Source organism: Calliopsis andreniformis, chromosome 6 (genome assembly GCF_051401765.1).
Source record: "Calliopsis andreniformis isolate RMS-2024a chromosome 6, iyCalAndr_principal, whole genome shotgun sequence".
NCBI classification, from domain to species: domain Eukaryota; kingdom Metazoa; phylum Arthropoda; class Insecta; order Hymenoptera; family Andrenidae; genus Calliopsis; species Calliopsis andreniformis.
The window spans coordinates 7,470,400-7,484,306 of NC_135067.1; the positions used below are offsets into that span (position 1 = coordinate 7,470,400).

A 13,907-nucleotide genomic window follows, 5' to 3' on the forward strand; every position below is an offset into this window, starting at 1 on the left:
ACTCGACGCTATATCAATGACACTATAAACTGTTGAATGTTACCATCACCTACGATAACTAATCACCCCTTTCGATGCTGAAAATAAAACCCCTTTCGTGTGTTCTGTGTGTGGAAATTTTGCAATAGTATCTGTTAACTATACCTTTTCAACATTTATGAACGTTCAATGTTCGGATTTTACTAACTGATCTAGAGTACCACGTTTGTCTGCAACCTTTTGTGGGATTAAAGATTTAAAACGAACGATTTATGGTTTTCCTTTCGCCTCGTTGAAGACCGTGGATGCGCATGTGTGTCCCAACAGTAAAAAAGCGTTCTGCATTCTGGCTCACGTTTCGAACAGAGGGATCGGCTGATAATTATGCGCGCCAGATGGTGGCGGAATATGAATCCCTCCTGCGCTGGAATAACAGCTAATTGTACAATATCTCGATCAATTGGCAGGCAATGCGCGGCCCGCCTCAATCGACGTATCGCGATGGACAAATATTTGTACCTTCGCTGTGAACGATAGGAGTGAAAGGAAACACTCGTCAGCTAAGATTTAATTCGTCAGACGGATTCCTGGGTGAAAGAGGAAATGCAAATATTTGTTGGAAATAGATCAGTTGCATTCGGTACCATTTTTATTCCTCGCGAGGGTAATCGACATAAAAGGATCAAGGGAAAAGGGAGATTCTTCTTTCCTTTAATACCGTTTGCGAATTTAGTGAAGTTTCCTGGAAACATCGTCGAGGCAAGAATAGAAGAAAATGTAATGACGCGCACGGAAGGGGACTTGTTTGAACAAGGCACGACTAGGTAAGAACTTCGTAACGTTTTCACTTTAAACCTTCATTACTGGCGTATTTTCGTGTGCACGTTTTGCATACATATGGCTAATTAGCTTTGAATTTTTAAAGTTGTTAAATGTCTTTAGTGATACTTTATGAGATGTGGTTATGAGATTAGAGGTTATTTTATTAGAATAATTTGAGGCTAAACTAATATAGAATTGCTAGGGTTTAATCGTTACGTCGCAAGTGATTAAATTTTAATAAATGGCAACTGAATTATTGAACATCAACGCCATTCACGCATTGTTACAGTGGGTAAATAGTTTTATTTGTGATTCATCAGATATTGAAAATACCACAATTACTCTCAGCAGTATACTTTATCATTCGTTAGTAGAAAAAATTTAGTTCATCAAGAATTACAACCCATTTTTAACCCTTATCTGGTGGGAGTTTTTATAACAGTTGAATTTAGAGAAATATCCATAGATAATTTATGAATATTTATGAACTGAGATGTTGGAAATTTTCTGTACCTGCTTTAAATAATTTCTCATAAATTTCTGATTCACAATGATCTCTACATCTTATGATATAAAATTGAAACAATTACACCTGTTAAGGTTTAACGTTGACATTCATCTAGAGATTCAAAAAGAAGAAATATAATTTCCGAAATTTTGGAAAAGATGTAGATTAAATAAAGCTTAATAATATTCTCCAAGTAAAAGACTACTTCAGAAATATCTGAACGAAAAAGGAGATATACTTCAACAGAAATATGATAACCGATACGAAATGCAAATTTTTTTATATATTAATAGATGGTATCGAATACAGGTAGTGTATGTATTTGAAGACAAAAATTGATCAAATTTACGAACTATATTAAAAGCGACACTTTTTAATTTCTCATTTATTTTTGCTCAAAGCAGCAGCTATTTTCATGCATAATATGTAACACTCTGAATACTGAAATTCATTTTTAGAAATTATTCAAATTTCGATTGCGATTGAAATTATACAAAGTGAGTCTACGAAGTAGCTCTACTTTTAACTTACAATTAGTATTCAAACGTAATGAAGTTTTCTACCTTCAATTACACCATTCGTGTTAAAATGCGTCACTCAATGAAAAACTACGATCTCCTGTTCCTATTAACAACAATAACTTAGTTATTCGTATTTCTTCATCAATATATACGTAACCCTAACTAGTTAATGAAATAGATGTCCACAATTTCCCCATGCAATTGCACACAGCGTAACTTTCATTTGTAGAAGGAAAACAATTGGTCTAATATACGCCCATACTTTTTTCTGAGTCTCTAGCCAGTTTCTTCGTTAATTCTTGTAGAAGTAGAATATACAGTCCATAATGGTCATACAGACGCAAACACAGGCAAACGCAAATGTACTAAGATAATCGTGTCGCTGCAATGTAATTTAATGAACATGATTATCAGTCACGAACAACCAGAGACGTGGCTTTGAAGTGAACGCCTTGATTAAATTTTTACCTAAATTTATGGTTTGCCTTGCACGACCACTGGAAACACGATTACCATGCGAAAACGGACCTTGAGCCGTGAGATCCGTGTTAACTAATCGCGCGAAAAGGAAACACGTAGACCAGCGTTCCAACTGAATTTCGCATTATTGAGTTATCGTCCACGGTCCTGCGCTGCTTTTAATGGCTTAGGAATGCACTTGGGATTGCCTCGCACTTTGGCCATGCGCTTTACTGTAGTAAAAACCTGAGATGGTATAATCAATTGTGTTACAGTAAATTTTGGAAAGTACTTTACGATATATGAGATATTTTACAAATATCATGACAGTAAAATATTATTGAAATTTTTTGACGACTGTCAACCCCTTTTTTTGTCATCCAAAGAGATAGTATAAGATATAATAAAATATTTGCGAATTACGAAGGATAATTTAAAAAAATTACGACCCACACTTAGGAAATCGTAAGAGAAATAAATTTGTATCTACTAATAATAAAACTGATTTTTACATAATGATAAATTAGTTAAATCAAGTACAATAAACCTAATGAACGATCGAAGATTGAAATCTTTTAATCATTACGCGTTGTAAACACTCGTAAATAAATTAGTCCTCAATTTTTCGTATTTCTTCGTCGTAAATCGATAGCCAGTAAACTATCGCTTTTTATCAGTATTCGTATCCTCGGCTGTTACAGACAATCTTCTGCTTCGTCAAATTCATCGTTTTCATTTCAATTTCTACACGATCGCTGTTCGAAAACACGGAATATGGTGTTTTATGTGGATTCCTCGTTTGTCCTCGCGCGAACTCCAGTAAACACGATAAACCCATTCTCAGCGCCCGCATCGTGAGATACTGTACACCTCAATTAGGGGAAAATATAAACCTGTGCGCGACCTGAACAAACTGACTTCTCGTCCGCACATCGTCCTATTCGGAGTCCCGTAACTTCGTCAATCTTATGAAGTTTTCTATAACAAATGTCTAGGTTCTGCGCCAGTGTTTCTCGAACTTTCTAACGCAACTACCCTTTTAGTTTAATGCACGTGCAAAAAGTGTGTCGTTTAACTAAATTCAGTTTGAAATTGCTGAACTACCACTGCCTGTAATATTTCATCTCTGTGAGGAGAATTTGAAAGCTTCTACTAGTTCTTGAGAATCTCGAGAAGCGAACCTAAATTAATTAAAATGGGAAATTGATTATAGGTAGATACCTTACGTGCATTCTATATGTTTACATCGCTGACTGAAGCTTTGAAATCATTGTCTGGATGAAGAAAAGTAAAGCTTCCCTTTGTTAAGCTTGCTGCAAACGAGCGTTTTTGTTGTCGTTGCACAGAGTGATATTTTTGTAACGTAGGAGAATTTAATTTCGAAATTGAATGTTGTTAGAAAATTTTGTAATCATTCTTAATTTAAAGGTAATGACTCAGCGGCACAAAACGAGTAGTATCTTTAATATTATGTTTAATATTAAACTTTTTAAGTACATGCAGGACAAAGATTAAAACTTGTCGAAGCAAAAATATCTGTAATTGACATTTCATTGTTAATGTGTTTATTTTGACGATTATTCCACTCTTTAAGTAGTGTTTTCAATATACATATTTGGTTTTAAAATTTTCTACATTTCGTTAATTGTCAATTAATAGTAAGTAATAATTACTAAGTAATGGAACTTCACTCTTCGAGTTCTCTTTTATTTTTAAATTAGGTTCTACTATTTCTGATGCCGTCTTACGCTGTGATTACCAATGTGATTTTTCGATAATTTAGGGGGATTTAATTCTCAACTTCTTTTCTATATGTATATTAAAGTTATAGTATTATATTTAGTTTAATAAGTCTATTGTATATTTAGTTTTAGTTTTAGTCCTAGACATCTCACGAAAGATTATTTGAAGTTTCATAAAATAACCAGATCATGGTAAAATACTTATAAACTAATATTCTAAATAATCATCATAAAGTACATGATAAAAGAATGGAGAAAACCTTTTCGAGAATTAAATCCCCCTAAATTGTTCAGACATTGACAATCAAAGACATCGTATGTCTTCCCTTGTTTTTCACAAAGAAAATTGAAAATTGGGAATTGTCCTTGTTCCTACAATGCCTTGCGGCATATCATCGCGGCGATCAAAAGATGCTCCTCTGCAGTGAATCTTTAGGGCCAATTTTAGAGGTAAATTTTAGAGGTCCATGATTTTTGGAAAAAACATCGAACGGTTATTTTCAACTTCAAAGCGTATAAAAAATTGTATACGTATGAATATAAGACAAGAGTGATTAAATGCATAAGCATTACTAAGCACAGAATACGAAGTTTTAGACTTCATAGATTTTAATTATTTCATTCATAAATTTGCAAAACATAAATGCAGGCCTGAAAAGATTTAAAATAATAAATAATAAATATTAAAAACTTTTAAATACCATAAAATTAGTTTTCACGAAGAACACTTACAGTTCAAGTATACTTTAAATTATTTTAACGATAAAATGAATTTTCACGAAGAACACTTTCAGTTCTAGTATATTTTAAGTACTTATGTTCTCCCTCCTTCCTATCCTTTCCTTTCATAATGGAGTGATAAAAATATAATAGCTTATATTAATCAAAATTGAAATCTGTCTCTGTGTGTAATATATGTATAATAACAGTAACAATAACAAATAGGTTGTAAATACTTAATGTGTTGACTACTTCGTCAGTTCTACTATCAATATTATCAACACCCGAAAACTGGTGTCTTTTCCAGCCGTATTTTTTCTGCCTTTCACGCGAAAGGCATTGACAAATTACCAGGAAGATAAACTCAGCGAGGACGCGAGAAGAGACGGAAGTTCCCCGCGAACCTAATCTTCACTGGCCACAATCTTGCCAGTGAATGAAATTATTTAATAAAGAGGAAGCACCAGTGTCAATGGACGTCTTGGATGTTCATCATCTCGAGCGCTAGCACTGTAAAGGTCGCTTCCCATTGCTGTAACGGGCTCGTTCGGTCATAAATTGTGCGTGCTCGGCGAATTTTATTCGAAAAGACGTTCCCACTAGGCCAACATAGGTGCATGGTCGCTTTGGGTCTGCCGGGCTCGTTTGGTGATTAAGCAGATCACGGTGCAGGCTCGCTGGATACTTCAGACCCTTCTGCTCGTAGAGTCGACAGTTTCAAGTGCACGGCGAACGCGCTCGCGGCCCGAACTTACAGCAATGGGAAGCGGCCTTAACAAGTTGCGTAACTAATCCAGCATTGGTATGACCAGACCTGCCGATTGTATCGCTCGACAACTTTCGCTATTATACAGCTTATGCAGATAAAGCTACATAGTACGTGACAGATAAATCGATGACTGATCGTTGCCCGATACGACTTCAGCTCGCATCGCGACGTAGAAGTATTAATTTAAGATTGATGTATTATCGCACGCTGGGAATTACGCACTACTCGATACGTGTTTACACGTTCAATCGCATTCCATCGAAGAATGATGACGACAGTAGTAATTGGGAACATCGGAGAACGATCGAAGACCACGATAGCGAGCTTTTCAATTTTTCAGAAACTAAACTGATCGTCTCGATTCAACGAAATGTAGAGAAAACTGACAGTGTTGTAAACTTATACGTAACATAACATAAATGTAGTATGTACATGTCTTCTTCTGCCTCACTCAAAATGGAGAAATTTTTTAGAAGTGCAATTGAGGCTCGTTCAGATTAGTCAAGTTACTTGAATCGTGTGGCTTGAGTGAAAGTGATTTGAGGCAAGTTGACCAATGTGAATATGTTATTTTCTTTAGCTTGAAAGATTTGTTACCAAAGAAGGTGTGAAAATGCATGTTTGAGAAATATATAAATAATTAAATAAAAATGAATAAGAATAATGAGTGCAGTAACGAAAAAATTGTTACTTTTCAGAGATACATATATGAAAAATCTGTGCTGATATACCAGCACGTACAACCTTTCTCGACTCCATTTTTGTTACTTGTGTAGGATAGTTTGTATTCAAGTTACTTTTGAATTCAAATCATTTGAGGAGTAGCTTTAATTAAGAGATTTGGTTCTGTGTAATTCATACATAAGCTACAGAAATATTTTCTTTCAAAATGAACTCTACTACAGACGAATTAAGAATCTGCCTTGATACATCATTGGGAATTTGAACGATTCGATAAAAAATAAAATTGATACTTGTTTTTCCAGAATATTTCAAAATAAAGCAGAAATTGCATATTCATTTGACGAAGATATGAATAATCTATTTGGAAGGGATTAATAGCTGTAGAATGATTACGATTAATAGAATTAAAATTAATAGGTTTGAGAAATTATGAAATTTTTCTCATTAAATTTTGATTTCGAATATGAAACATAATATAAGCGACAGAACCAAAACGTACAGCTAACATATTATATTAAAATTTTAATTGTAGCAGGAAGAAGAACGCCATCGTACATGGTTGAAGGAATCAACTGATACGAACTGCTTAAATTTGCCATTTTTTTGGAAATTAATTCTCGACCTGCTGTTCCCAGAAATTCCAACGTTAATGAAGCAACTCTTATGATATTTAATATGCATGTAGAGTACAATTAGCTTTGTATTCAGGGTAGTAATGAACGCGACACGTGCAAGCATTCCTTTATTATTGAGAAAGATGAGTCATTTTTCTCAATAATATTCCTAAAATTGTTTTCAAAATATAATTTTCTTAATTTTGAATTTTTTTTATAAAACAATATTGGTCATACGTACACTCATGCTAGTAATTAATGTAGTACATAATCATTTATTGATCTTAGATTGATAGAATTACTATCCAGTTTCTTTAAGAATCGTCATACTTTAGAAAGTACATCCTGTGTTACGTTTTTAAAAAATTCGAATTAAGGCCTTAATTAAGATCTAGAATACAGAATTTATATTTTCAGAAAGAAGAGAAAGTACTAAAAGAACACTTTCACTTAAAACTAGGGTTTCAAGAAGTCACAAGTCCATAAGACAGTATTGAAGTTGAAAACTTTAAACGTCAATATCTCGAAAACAAAAGCATGTCACTTGAGTCGTTTTGCTTTAACCACAGATATTATGTTCAATAATGGTAAACATGTATACTAAATTGTTTATCACGTACAGACTGGAATATTTTGAGAGAACTAAAGTATTTATGAAACTTACAGAGTCTGATTAAATAAGTATGCGACCAGTTGTAAACGTTTGTGTATTTTTGGATTAACAATATCTATTCCGAAAATAGTGAAAGTATTTAATTGCTTAATAATTAAAATTAGATATTTACTAAAATAGTAGCGTTATATAGAGTATTTAACAACAATTTAGTGTTTCGTTTCAGAGTTATTAATCGTTACAAAAATCTCTAAAATTCGCGTGAAATGTGTCTGACTTTGGACTTATTCTACTGTCGGTGTGTAATAAGACTGGCACAGCGAAGTCAGTAGAATAAGCCTCGAGTCAGACACATTTCACATAATGTTTTAGGCGTTTTCGTTATAATTAATAACTTTCGAACAAAGCTCTAAACGCAATTTCGTCTCGTTTTACTATGAAAAATCACATCTTAAAACTTCTGACATCTGCCACCGAACTATGTTTAAATTATTTACTTGCCATGAATTCGAGACTCGCTACAAATTTACAGATAATGTGAAATCTGTTTTCAAGATTAATTTATAAATCTGTAAACGTTTATTTTTTATCCAATGCGAAAGTGTACAACATTGGCTAATAAAATCCAAGAACTACAACATACGAGTACTTACTTTATAATGCATGAAAACTAAATTATGAGAGAGTCGATTTTCCGGTTCTAATAAAACATGGATACACATAAAGTACACCATCACAGAAGATACTTCTCCAGCTTCGAAAATATTGCAAACTCAGAAGGTCTACGTACACATTTTCCACTACCTCGTCCATTTTTTAACAACACTTACATATGTTAAAGAAAAAATAACATATATTCTTTAAAAAATAACATATATTCTTTAAATAATCGTGGCGCACAATAAAATACTACCCATAGCATTCGAAGAAACAGCAATCCGCTTATGATGCTCAAAACCACAAAACTTTCTCGAAATAAAATAAGCAATCCCACTCATCAATTATTGATGCTACTTTGCAAGTCATTTAGAGCCATTTAAAAACATTTCCATCACTGTAACGTATTGTATCAAGTTCGGAATGGTTGCTTTAAAAATCGCCTTTCAATGCGTACTTACATGAAAACGTTGCTGAGTTTGCAACAGAAAGTTTTAAAACTCATAATTGTTTCCAATTCGAAAACGAGATCAGTTAGGAGAAAACAGTCTATAGGAACTTTTTCCATTGTTTTTGTGTTCTAAATTTAACTGCGATATTACGTTTACTTTTTACCAAACACCCTGTACCAGATACCTCGAGAGCTATTATATAATAAATGTTCAGTCAACTTAGACCCGAAAATTATTCTTGACAGAGATCTGTTGCACATAGAGCTCACCGCACCATGATATACGGGTTGACCTACATTATTCGTTTGCCTTGTCGGTATTCTTCATCTCTAAACTTTCCCCCCATCCCATTTCCCTAAATTTCTTTACGTGGTATCACATCGGAACTTTTAGTTTATATGTCTGAAAAAATATAGTCAGTGACAGAATTTTATATGCACCTATAGAAAGACTGACAAGTTGGTTCGTGAAGGATTATCCACTTGCTCAAATTGTAGAGATATTTTGATATCTGTATTCTAATTAAGAAAATTGGATAGAAGGAAACATTCTTCATCTCTAAACTTTCATACCATCCCATGTCTCTAAATTTCGTTATGTAGTATCATGACAACAATTTTAGTTTATATGTCTGAAAAAATATACAGTCAGTGACAGAACTTTGTATGTACCTATAGAAAGACTGACAAGTTGGTTCGTGAAGGATTATTCACTTGCTCAAATTGTAAAAATATTTTCATGTTGTATTAAAATTAAGAAAATTTGTTTAGAAAGAGAAAATACGCCAAAGTAGTTTTTGCAGATAATTAGGGAATATTTGATCACGTGGGAATGAATTTATGAATAACTGGATCTGAGTGAAATCAGCACTGTCTAGATACTAATCAAGTTTTGTATTAATCTCTTCTGTCTTTATGGTAATACTTAATGTAAAAGTATGAAAAAGTACGTGGTGATGAATTTTTACTCGAAATGGCCTCTCTAACACTTTACTTAAAGTCGTAAAATTATTTGCATTCAAACAACTTAAATGCAATTAATTTCAGACCACATTGTAGATATAAATATAAATGTATCGTTCACTTTTGTTGAAACATTCTTTAATTTTTCTTTCTATTCTCTTCGATAAAATCCACTGTCAATTGAATCAAATTTAACTATTATTACTTTCTCTAATCTAAATAAGTCTTTCAAGTCAAATTATTTCAATTCAAGCTGTTAAATTCGAGATACTTGACTAATCTGAACGAGGCATAATAAATACCGAGTTCATCGTTGTTAAATACTACAAATATGAAATACAATAAATATGTGTATTAATTATTATGAACGTGTGAAAGCTGTAGACGTTAAAACATGCAGTGAAATTCTAAAGTAGTTAAGAATACTAGACATAATTGCATTCATAAATGAATGTATTTTAAATCAGCATTTTAATTCGCGAACTTGATTTACCAGAAAACAATAAACGTAAAACAGATTGACACAAAAGAGATTTCCGCATTTCCTGGTTCATTGCAACTGCCAGGACGCATGAAAATCGTAAAATAAGTTGACGTGAATTGCAGGAAAACACTGCACTCGATCACCTTTTAAATTAAAGCCATTTCCGAATTAAATTCTATTCAAAATGAGGTTTGCACTTCAATCGAGTGCAGTTCATTATACCACCTAATTAATTTGAAGACTGGTACATAATTGGTTCTTTTAATGATTGTAATACAGAAAACAGATTATCGTGAAATCTATGCGATAGCATGTTTGTGGTCGCGAAATTTTAAAGGCAAATTGATCTCCTTAGACAATATTCAGAGCCATCAAAATCAATTCATACTATGTCAACGCATTTATATCGATTCGTACGATCATGAATAACATTTTTCCTTTAATTATAACTATAAGTTACTACTGATTTTTTATTCGAATAAACGTCTGATCGCAGATGCAGCTGCTTTTCTGCTCACCTGCATACTAATTCACTTATGCTTATACGATTCGATGCGACAGTACTTAGCAAAAGAATACAGGTGCAAATTTTTAAATTGTAACATTATTTATTTTATAAATGAATTATTCATAAAATCTTGGCTTTTATCAGAATTTCCTAATACTTTAAATATTCATTCATTAAAGTCAATATTAATGAACTTATTAATTAGCAAGATTGCTTGAAACTAATTTAATGCATTTATTAATAAAATTAATTGAACGGCCTTTTTAGTAGGTATCGTCATGATATGCAAATATGTAATAAAAGATCTATATATTCAACATTTATTTGTATTAGTATGAAATAGAATGTATTATTTACTCAAAATTAAGATATTAAATTACATGCTAATTATATTTAAACAACTTTATTATTGAATGTTGTGGTAGTAATGATTTCATTTCTTAAGTGTAACTGAAATTATTGTTAAATAATAAGTCAGATTTGAGACCTGAAATATTCATGGCTTTTTAAAAAAAACTTCGAAACTGAACAACATTTCGGAAAAGTTTATTCTTCCGTTATATGAATACATATAACATGATTTGTGGACCAAACCAGGGCTTGTATTTTTTCCTAGAATTTCTTTCTCTAGTTGGTGCTTCATAAACGTAGAATAGTTTTTTTCTATATAAAATGTAACAGGATAGGTGAGCTTTACCTTGTATAATTTTGAACTGCAAATATAGAGAAAAATTCATAATTGTGAATAACTGTTAATGTAAAATATTTTCAATTAAAAAAAGATTAGAATGATGCTGATTGAAAGCTCGTTTTATCCTTTATTCAAGAACTTCTTTCTTTTGAATCCTAAAAAACATGTACTTAACAAAACCATCGTAGATGAATAAAGAATTATGTTACACCTATTCGCTACAGAATATATATACGTATACAATTTGCTAAAATTATTTTACATTTACAGCTTGAAGATAGGAACTCAATAGAAGTTTAAATCGAATATTACCATATTAAACCTCTGTTCTCATATTAAGAATATAACTTTCACATATAACTGTTTCATATTCAGAATATTTTCGACGTTCATTATTACAATGTAATGTACAATATTACCACCTATATTTACAGTTTTCATTACAAGCACTATTACATGTTATCAAAGCTATGTTACGTTATCATAGTTATGACAACGTACAAACAGAAACTGTTACCCCAATAAATGAAAAATAACTTCGTTCTCCTCGCGTTTTCGTTTCAGGATGATCGACACCCACGACACGATCGACTACAATGCCCGCGAGAACGAGACCTCGATTAACAACGAAACTCTACCATACAATATCTCCCTGACCGAGAACTACATCTTCGACAGGACCGACGTAAAAGCAATCTTTATCACACTTTACACCGTCGTCTTCGTCTCCTGTTTCTTCGGTGAGTCGAAGCATCTACCTCGAAATTCCCTTGCAGCGATTCCTAGTCGATCCACTGTTTCCTGTAATCCGCTATCTACGAACCTCGCGTCACTAAACGCAAGCACGTAAGCGAGGGTCGAGGGACGGCGACGCTTTTAATAGCCGACACGATCCACCCTCGCAGATCGAGTTCGACACGAAACAGAATTTACAGGCTACAGCAAAGGGAATAACATAAGAGTCGATTATTCCGCGTTGATAAATCAAGAGCGCGTTGCACGTTTCACAGATGCCAGTCTCTAGAATCGTGGATTTCGTGCCGACGCAGTTCGATTCGCTTATCGCTATCGCGATACAGTAGAATTGTTTTTTTTTTTTTTTTTAACTTTACCCGCGCCCAGCTGCACTTTGTCTCTCGTGGAGTTTTTGGTGTAGAATAAAACGCTAGTCGATAAACAACCGACGAAACATCGATTGAACAATAAATACGTTCTCGAAAGCTATTTGAATTTCTGTGGGTTTAATGCGATCGTATTATAGGATAAACTCGGATGAGATAGCCAGGAGATACATACGTGTACGTCAGTAGTTGCAATTTAGATTCTAGATATGGGTGGAAGTGTGAAAGTAGAAAATACTTTTGCAATATCAATTTAAGGAACAGCGTCTTTTTTTTTTCTTTTTCTATGTTTTCTAGCTTTCGATAGAATGTTACGTGTATATGGGTTTTAGTATCAATGTACTGATCTATAGCAGGGAATAGTACTGAAATTACCATGGACCGACTCGTCAACTCGTATTTCGAAACTATGCTGACTTCTAACTCTTTTTACTGTTGAATGTGTGGAAAAAATACAGCTTTTTTATTGGCGTACTCTGGAAGGATTTGTTGATATATGGAAAAAGTGCTGTACAACAAGAACAGTATTTGTGACAACTACAGAAGTTTTTCTTGATGAACGAAAACTAGATAAATATTGGCTTGACAATTTTCACTGTACCTGTGGTTAGGGACTTGACACAAAAAGTGTTAAATTCCAAATAGGAGAACCTACAAAAATTTGTTTATTTGTTATTGTTCTTGATTTTATCTAAAATGTAATAACGAAGTAGTGTTCATAAAGTGATATAAAATACAAAGCTAATGAATTATTTTGTTACATGATAGAGACATGTAAACGTGGAAATATTTCTAAGATACTTGAAACGAAATTAGTTGAAAAATAATTAAACTATTCAAAAAGTTTACCGCAATCACAAACAGTAAAACGTTGACAAATAGTATATTTAGTTTTAACCAACTATTTGTAAGTTTTAAAATTAATAATTTTTCATTTATAACTTGCTTCTTTAATAGAAAGGTAATGCAAATTGCTTCCAACTGCTGTTTCACAGGTTTAAGTAACATTTACATATTGCTACTTCACATAATGCTCTCAGGCAGCAGTATTCACGTATACGTAAATGTTAAAACAACTAAATCAAGGCTATATTTTATCTGTACTATAAAACAGTAGTCTGCAGAATACTATGTAGAATAGGTATAGGATATACGACTTGTGTGTTACTATCACTTTAATATTATAAATAATACAATAGTAGAGTATTATTGAATATTTATACTATTAAATTAAAAAAAAAAAAAAAAAAAAAAACGGGTACTGTTCATATTTATACATATTAAACATTTAATACTGCGACCTTTGTTTTATAAAAATAACAATCTCACGATTTGTCGCGCGATATGTCCCCTAATGTACATACACGCATTGTGTGTTCACTTGTTTCGCTTCCTTGCTTAAAAATTTATTTCACAATTTATCATTCACGTTATTTCAAAAGAGTATTGTAATTGTATAAAAATGAATTTTATATGTTTACTTTTATTAATTTTCATTACTTTATATTCTGTATTCAAGTTTAAATATAATTACATTTCGATTATAACTTAATTCTAAAAAATCTGTAGCCGTGGTACGAATTCATTAATAATTATCATTC

At 32.6% G+C, this 13,907-nt stretch overlaps 1 protein-coding gene across 2 annotated transcripts in view; it reads left to right on the top strand.

Moving 5' to 3' along the window:
* The window catches only part of LOC143180388 (trissin receptor-like), a 30,809-nt gene continuing 16,902 nt past the window's right edge, over positions 1–13,907 (top strand). The window contains exons 1-2 of one of the 2 annotated variants that reach the window (XM_076380081.1): positions 1–803; positions 11,750–11,925. In XM_076380081.1, the coding sequence (XP_076236196.1) occupies positions 583–803; positions 11,750–11,925 (397 nt within the window). In that variant the 5' untranslated portion in view covers positions 1–582. Of the gene's footprint in view, positions 804–5,501; positions 5,628–11,749; positions 11,926–13,907 lie in introns of those variants that run through there. The other variant, XM_076380082.1, reaches the window with a different exon arrangement.